This window comes from Anomaloglossus baeobatrachus, chromosome 5 (assembly GCF_048569485.1).
Source record: "Anomaloglossus baeobatrachus isolate aAnoBae1 chromosome 5, aAnoBae1.hap1, whole genome shotgun sequence".
NCBI lineage: Eukaryota > Metazoa > Chordata > Amphibia > Anura > Aromobatidae > Anomaloglossus > Anomaloglossus baeobatrachus.
In genome coordinates, this window is record NC_134357.1 from 400807286 (window position 1) to 400815940 (window position 8655).

At 40.5% G+C, this 8655-nt stretch overlaps 1 protein-coding gene across 1 annotated transcript; it reads right to left on the reverse strand.

Annotated features, from left to right (window-relative positions):
* Positions 1-807: 807 nt before the first annotated feature.
* Positions 808-8262, reverse strand: LOC142311629 (keratin, type I cytoskeletal 19-like). The gene is made up of 8 exons (XM_075350191.1): positions 7692-8262; positions 5708-5790; positions 4962-5118; positions 4710-4871; positions 4489-4614; positions 4187-4407; positions 2357-2373; positions 808-1225 (listed from the first exon to the last, which is right to left on the reverse strand). The coding sequence occupies exons 1-8, from the start codon at positions 8193-8195 to the stop codon at positions 1128-1130; spliced, it is 1368 nt and encodes a 455-aa protein (XP_075206306.1). The 5' UTR covers positions 8196-8262; the 3' UTR covers positions 808-1127.
* Positions 8263-8655: the final 393 nt, after the last annotated feature.

The following is an 8655-nucleotide window of genomic DNA, read 5'->3' on the forward strand; positions in this document are numbered from 1 at the left end:
CTTGGTTACCCGATATTTACCTTTGATACCAGACTCAGCCGCTCTCACTGCCTGTGCTGCCGTCTCCTGCTCTGTACACATGTAGCTGCAGGACACATCGGGTTAATTAACCCGATGTGTGCTGTAACTAGGAGAGCAAGGAGCCAGCGCTCAGTGTGCGCTGCTCCCTGCTCTGTGCACATTAGCTGCAGCACACATCAGGTAATTAACCCGATGTGTGCTGTAACTAGGAGAGCAAGGAGCCAGCGCTCAGTGTGCGCTGCTCCCTGCTCTCTGCACGTGTGGCTGGACACTGGTTGCTGGTGAGCTCACCAGCAACTCGTGTAGCCACACTCCAGCGATCCCTGCCAGGCCAGGCTGCTGGTGGGATCGCTGGAGCGTCGCAGTGTGACAGCTCACCAGCAACCTCCTAGCAACTTACCAGCGATCCCTATCGTTGTTGGGATCGCTGGTAAGTTGCTTAGTGTGACTGGACCTTTACTCCGAGGAAACACACAATCAACTCTTTAGTTCCTGTTTGCTTTTATTACCTTCGACCAGCTGATGGCAATGTTTACTTTCATTGACTCCTGCATATATATATATACTGTGTGTATATATATATATATATATATATATATATATAGATATTTTTATATATATATATATATATATATATATATATTTTTATATATATATATATATATATATTTTTATATATGTATATATATATATACACTTATCCGGAATACCGGATTATTTATATTGAATACACAATTGATTTGTGCTGATGGGTAAGGTGTAAGAAAAAATAAATGACAGACAATATTGTCGTGCATGAAAAAGCAGATAACTTTATTAGATATAGAAAATTAAGAAGCCTCAAAAAGTAGCACAAGAAGTTGGTTAGAGAAACACAAGTATTACATTGGCATCAGTGACTCAGCACAAGATACTGATGATATTTATCCATTGCTAGCTGCTACAGAACCTTAGATACCAATAGGCCTGCCAACTAGCAAAGCATTCTTTGATTTCTTGGTCGTGGACAACTCATGTACAGTATAGTAGCTGCCACTAGAACTTGGTATGTTAGATACATTAAATTTGATTCAGATATATGTGCCGAGTTTGGAAACAGGTGTAGATCAGTAGGTGGAATGATGGACCTTCTCCTGTGATGACACCACTTTTCCGTCAATGGAATCCTCAATAATGGTGCGGTATTTACGTATGGTTTGAGGGGCTGTGAAAGTAGAGAGACAGTTTAGTAAGCATTGTAGTAGATGAACCTGCTACAGATAATATTGTAACTTCATTATGGATTGTGGTAATCTTAAATGACAATCAAAAAGTCACATATGCATAGAAGAGGCATAACATTATTAAGACTTGAAGTGGAAGTCTTGCGGCAGGTATTATCTTGCACTCTGCTCTAGGCATAAGCAGGGGTGTACCTTTCAACTTGTGGACCCCGGTGCCAAATCTACAACAATGCCCTAATTATCACTGGATTTATTAATATTGGGCTTCTCATTTTAGGCCAAAGGGACCTTTTGGCTCCCCTAGGCTCCAGCTCCAGGGACTGCAACCCTTACTATGGCAAGGTAATCTACAAGCCTGTTATATAATATATGTAAGTTCTGAAAGCATGGATTTCTGTCTAATTTTGGGCTCCAATGTATAAGAAGGACAAAGCTGAACTAAAGCGGGTGCAGAGAGGAGCAACCAAGGTTATTTAGGGAATAGGTGAACTAAGTCCAAAATGTGCTATTTAAACAGGTTATCAAACTTGGGGTTATTGAGATTTGGAAAAGCAAAGGCTTGAGGTTGATTTTATTACAATGTACAAATATATGAAGGATCAGTACGGAGAACTTTCTAATTAACTTTTTACAACTAGGCCTGTAACGGGGACAATGGGGCATCCTCTACGTCTAAAGGAAAGAAGGTTTAATCATAATCACAGACGTAGATTCTTATAGTAAGAGCAGTGAGACTATGGAACTCTTTGCAACATGATGTTGTAATGGTAGATTCACTACTAAAGTTGAAGAGAGGCCTGGATGCCTTTTTTAATTTTTTTTACTATGTGGATTCCAGAAATAATTTTTCTCCTAATAGGGGCTAGTTAGCATCTGAATCATGAGCTATTACCTTGGACTGGATTAACACTTTATATTATAGATTGAACTTTGACTTGTGATTTCTTTCATCCTTAAAACTACAAAACTATGATACTCTTCAAGCAGAAAATAGTTATCGCAACTGTTACTTTAAGACAGTGCCCATTTTTGGATGCCATCGGCACATCCCTGAAGCTGAAACCTGAATTAATCTTAATTTAATTAAAAATCTGAGAATACAATGTACTTACAGTCTTTGTGTGAAGTGCTGTAGGAAGAAAAAAAAAGAGAATGAATAGTTAGTCTTTGCTTTCAGGAAAATTTGTATTTGGTATGATTTTGGATTAGCTGCATATAGCGCTTTAAGGGTTTCTATCCAAAACAATGCAATGATTCAATGATTCAAATACCTATGATTTCTTAAGTATCAGAATACCAGCTATCAATAAGGTCCTTGACACTGATCTTAGTGAACCAAGTCATATAAGGGTCCTGGAGCCCAAGTAGACCCAACATCTCTTCTTCGTCAGGCTATGAAAAGTAATAAATGGTTGGGGAGTGGGCTACACATTTTTCTTAAGGGGATTTTTGAAAACTGCACCTTATGCCTCAGGTGGAGAGATGGAGAAAGCTGATATGACCAAGTGGCCTATGAAGGTACCAAGATGGTGATATGAAAACACTGACCATATAAGACCTAATCATTTTGTTTTGTATTGTGACTGGCCTCAGAACCATGCTTCCTATACTTCAAATATAGGATTGCTGTTACGGTTGCTGTGGCTCTGGAGACTATGTCCGGATTTCTTGCTACTGCACATGTGCAAGCGCTGGAGACTAAGTCCTATCTTGGAGCCATTACACATGTGCGGGTGACATCATTGCTGACACGAGGTCACATGTCTCTGACACCTTCTAAGCTGATTGGCCACTGGTTATGTGCTTGTGACACGTGGTCACATGTCTCTGACACCTTCTATGCCGATTGGTCGCTGGTCATGTGCTTGTGACGCTTTGCTCAGTGATAGGCCAGCGTGACGTCATTGCTGTCATTCTGGCAGCGGATTGGCTCCGGTGTCCTCCATCTTGGATGAGGCACAGAGTCTATATAAGACCCTGATGCACGCCGCCCAGCGCTCACTCCTCTTGGTTCATGCATGAGGGTAGACGCCCTGTGCACGTCCCTCTAGGCATCTCTCTGTCTATGTTAGGTGAGCGCTACCGGCAGGGTAGCGTTCTTATACCTTACAGCTTTGGCTGCAGTCCGTATCCTTACCTCTTAGTGGAGCGGACATAGACAGGTGCCTGAGGCACATGGTCCGGCTGGGCCTTGTGATTCTACTCGTAGGTGGACGTTGCCGCTAGGGTAACGTTCCTTATACTGCGTCTGGCAGTTGTTCGTATCCTTGCACACTAGGGGAGTGAACAGAGGTAGGAGCTTTGTGCGGCTTACGCTGCTGTCCGTCTCTTTTGCACCACTAGAAGGGCGGACCTAGGCAGGTGCCATATCTAGTGGTTCGTGTCCTCACACACTAGTGGAGCAAACGCAGGTAGGAGCTTTGTGTGGCTTACGCTGCTGTCCGTCTCCTGGCACCACTAGAGGAACGGACCTAGGTAGGTGCCATTTCACACTCACTGCTTTTGTCTCTGTGATCTTTAACACAGACCATTCCACACGCCCTCCAAGTAAGGGAGGAATTGCTTTATTTTCTAATTATATTCCTCTGTGAGTTTAACAGAGATATTGCACTCTGCACTTGTGCTATTATTTTTTACAGTGGTACACTTATATACCCCTTATCCTCTGCCATAGTTTGCAGCAGAGTCTTTGCACGGTGGACCCTGACTGTCTGACATTCCTTTAGGTTTATTATCAGACAGCCCCCCATAACAATTCCTCACTAAACTGATGGCATCACCAATTTATTAGGGGTGCATGGACAACCAAATATTTTGTCAAAAGTAACATGTCTCATCCTTTTTGGACACCATGATGCAACCTCAATTAGATTTTAGTTTACTTTAATCACTTGAGCATAACTCAATTATTCCCAGTGTTTTTATACCTTTGTATTACTTACTTGATATCTTCACCTTCCAGGAGACGTCTGTAAGTTGCAATTTCTTGTTCCAGACGAGTCTTCACATCCAAGAGGATTTTGTACTCATAGCTCTGGCGTTCCATATCTGACCGTAATTCGGCAAGCTGAACTTCCACACTGCTGATCATCTCCTGGATCTGAGAGAGTTGCATGCAATACCGGCCTTCTGTCTCTACTAGGGTGCCTTCCAGCGCCGCTTTCTACAGTAATGAATGTTGTTTAGGTTATATAGTAATGTATTTGTTGGAACATTGCATGAATACTCTTGGACTAGACCTCACCATGCTTAGTTGCGTCTGAAGTTCAATCTCTAGGCTTTGGAGGGTACGCTTTAGGTCGGTTATTTCTGTTTTGCTGGACTGGATCTGTTCGCTGTGACTTGCAACTTCTCTGTTCAGCTCCTCTGTCTATAATAAAAACATTGAATATGTCAGGTGCTTATGTTGCAACCAAGACAATTCAATTATTAAAGAACACCCTGAAGGAAATTATCTTTATTTACCTGCTTAAAGTACCAGGCCTCGACTTCCTTGCGATTTTGTTCTGCCAAAGCCTCATATTGGTCTCTCACGTCAGACAAAATCTTAGTCAAGTCAATAGCTGGGGCAGCATCCATCTCTACATTAACATGGCCGCCAACTTGTCCACGGAGAGCGTTCATTTCCTATGCAACAAAAAATGTGTTATTTTTACCTACATCTTTAATACTTCCTGAATAAACTGTTTCCCAATAGTCATTAGGAACCATCCTTACCTCTTCATGGTTCTTCTTCAAGTAAGCCAACTCTTCCTTCAAGCTCTCAATCTGGATCTCTAGATCTGATCTAGTAAGGGTCAGTTCATCCAGTACTCTGCGTAGTCCATTGATATCACCCTCAACATTCATACGCATGGTCATTTCAGTTTCATACCTGGTTGACAGAAGGCAAATTAAATTATAATTGGAACTGAAGATGACATGCTACAAAGGGATTTACAGGTTTGAACAATCTCGATTTCTTAGATGTGTTCTTTGATGATAATTTGCTCACAAGGTGTCCACCTGCTTAATTACCCAGTGATCAGCTACAATTTTCTTGCGGCGCCATAACAGGGTAAATTAAGTATTACACAGTTCCCATATAAATAATTGGGATGACTGTGTTATTAAGGTTATTAAGGATAGAATACAGGACAAGTCCACCAGAGTAAGAAACTCTTTGACAGTGCTCTTCGATTATTTCAAGGGGTGAGGACCCTTATCAGAGGGACCCCTTTCTGCTATAAACCTTGAATTATGTTATATATATATATATATATATATATATATATATATATATATATATATATGTACACACTATATATATAGATATATATGTAATGTATTATCATTAATATAGTTCTCCTGCTTATTTATGCCATTATGACAAATAGTCAAGCGATTATAGCCGATAGGTTGACCAAAAAGTGACATTTATCTTACACCCATGTCAGATATTATAACCAGGAAGCAATTCTTACTTAGTCTTGAAGTCATCAGCAGCCAGCTTGGCATTATCAATCTGGAGGAGAATGCTGGCATTGTCTGTGGTGGCAAGGAGGATCTAAGAGTTAAAAAAAAAATAATATTCTGGTTATTATTGATAGCATTTTTATGTTTTTGTTGATATTTAATATAAAAAATAAGGGCAGATATTGTCACAAGACCCAGTAGGTTAGTGGGTCACCGCTACCTGGAAAGCTGGTTCTACACTGGCTATTAGATTACTTCTAAGGGGATAAGCCAATGACTATCATAGGTAAAATTACTGGTTAGAGCCACAAGGATAAGATACTGAAAAACAAAATGTCCATTTTACTGTCTGTGTCCTACAATGATTGTGGGGCCAAACGTTTATGTTCTAGATTTATGCACCTAGTATCAGGAATTATGCACAAAGTACGGTATATGAAAATAGACAAAAAGATATTCAACATTTTCTTAGTGTTATATAGCATATCATTTGGTGATGAAAGGAGTAGATATATTTGGTATCTCTGTGGACTTTCTAAAATTGAACCCTCCCATGAGGAGAACATTGACAACTGGCAGTGCCCAAAGGCCTAGCAGCTAAGGCCTACAGGCCCTCATTCTGTCTCACAGACATAACAGGTCCCGGTGCTTTCGGCATAGTGGCTCAGTGGTCAGCATTGGAGTCCTAAACCACAATAAAAGCAAATCTAACATCTATATAGAGTTTGTAAATCTAAGTTTCTCTGCCCACTTCTAGGTTCCTCTGGCCAAATGTTCACTTTGTATTAACCCTAGAACGCATACCTGGGGCCTCGCAGGTCTGCTAGGTCATTTGTTTTCTATGGTAGATTGAATTGCTTGCGCGTTCTAGGGTTAACATGTCCTGAAATTGTTTGCATTGGGGAGATTAGATTGTGAAAACCATTATTGATGACAATTTCTGTAAAAGTGCTTCATAATATATTAAAGTTGTATAATAACCAAAAGCTCCTCGCATATAACTTTGATCTTATACTTGAGGTCCAATATTACCTGTTTGTCCTGCTTTGAAAATAGGTCATCATCTATTATTATTATTATTATTATTATTATTATTAAAGCTTCTACTTTTTTCAGTACCATGTTATCGTTATCATGATTCCTTTATCTTAACAAGACACCAGGTTCCTTATGATTTCTTGTAAATTACATGTCACTTAGTGTTTAAAGGGATATTCCGATCTACTAGATCTTATCTCTAGTAGGTGTAATAATAATAATAATAATATTAGCAACTATCTCCAATTAATAATGTAGTACAGTATAGCTCTTCAGAAAAGCTATGTCACTTACCTTATGAGCAGGGCATTGCAATAGCTTAGGTATCCAAGGTTACGGCCACACATAAAGGGACAGTTAGTTGCTAGTGGTCATAACCATGGATACGTAAGCAACTGCCATGCCTGCACATGTGGTAAGTGACATAGCTAATCAGGAGAACTATACTATATTTATAATTGGAGGTATTTGCTGATATTCTTATTATTACAACTACTACATGTTGAGCTATACTCTTGAAGATGGGAATACACCTTTAGGTCACCGAGTGATACAGGTCTCATATTGATGACATCATCAGTTTGTGTCATTGACAGGACGAAATCATGGATATTAGCTACATAATCAGAAAGTATCTAGTGGTACCACCTTGATGGGGAATTCTTCTGTCTGTCTGTCATTATATCATCAATCTGCTAAACTAGTATCTGGAACAACAAATCCCAAGTCAGTTTAAGCAGTTTTTGGGTGTTCCAGTGATGAAAGCTATCATATGTACCTTCATATATACTCATTATGTGAAACTCCACTTGATATAGTAAGATATATACTAGTACAGAGGAAATTGAATTGCACACATACTGTATATAACTATCATTCTATTATAAGCTAAATCAACACATTATAAAGGCAGTCAGACATATTGGTGTATGAGGGAATAAATGTTTTTCCTACCTTGTTGCGAAGATCTTCAATGACTTTGTAATATTGGCTGTAGTCACGATCTGGCCTTGGTGCTTGTTTCTCATACCATTCACGAATCTTGACCTCCAACTCAGCATTGGCCTTCTCCAGAGAGCGAACTTTGTCCAGATATGAGGCTAGACGGTCATTCAGGTTTTGCATAGTCTGCTTCTCACCACCTGCTAGAAGACCCTCACCACTGCCATGTCCCCCTCCAAAGCCATAACCATGGCTAGATGAAAAGCCAGCACCAACACCACTACCTAGGCCACCAAATCCTCCACCAAAGCTATTTCCAAGACTACTAGCACCAGAGGAAAACACTCTAGAGGTGGAGATGGAGATATTTTTGCCACCACTGCTTCCATGGATGCTAGGTGCCCTGTAACTTCCCATAGACAATCTGCTTGAGCCACCACCATGAACACCTAATCCCACACCACCTGAAGATCCTGAGGATGTGGTGAACTGCCTAGTGCTGTATGAGGAGGACATGATGTAATGATAACACCTGTCTTTCTAAGTGCTACCTGTGATGTTTGGTTAAGTGCAGGATAGCAGACCTTCCATCCTTCTCTTTATACAAGAGGATGTGGGTGTGACTTTTACGTAAGGATTGGTCCTTTAGCAGAGTCATCAGCTTTGATTTGCGTGCCAACATTTGAGAGAGAAGCGGGATTCATCATTACCTCATTGGTCTGGGACACTAAACTGTACGCGTTTCATCATATTACCCCCCTCCCCCTTCTATTCTTTCCTTAAACCTTCTTAGACAAAGTGCTTTCACTCATGCAGGAGGAGGTATTGTATGTGTGTACTACGCTAGTTCCTAAAACAAAAGCTGTGATTCACATTGAGTCAGGGAGGCTCCTGGCCCCAAGGCTATGCTTTTGACATTCTTCTACCTTAACCAGGTGAGAAATACGGTAATACGGTGACCTCTCCCAAGTCTGGA

Coding starts and splice junctions, on each gene's coding strand:
- LOC142311629 (XM_075350191.1), bottom strand. CDS start 8,195: ATGTCCTCCTCATACAGCACTAGGCAGTTCACCACATCCTCAGGATCT. Junction 5,791..7,691: donor TTGAAGATCTTCGCAACAAG/GTAGGAAAAACA, acceptor TTTAACTCTTAG/ATCCTCCTTGCCACCACAGA. Junction 5,119..5,707: donor GCTGATGACTTCAAGACTAA/GTAAGAATTGCT, acceptor TCTGTCAACCAG/GTATGAAACTGAAATGACCA.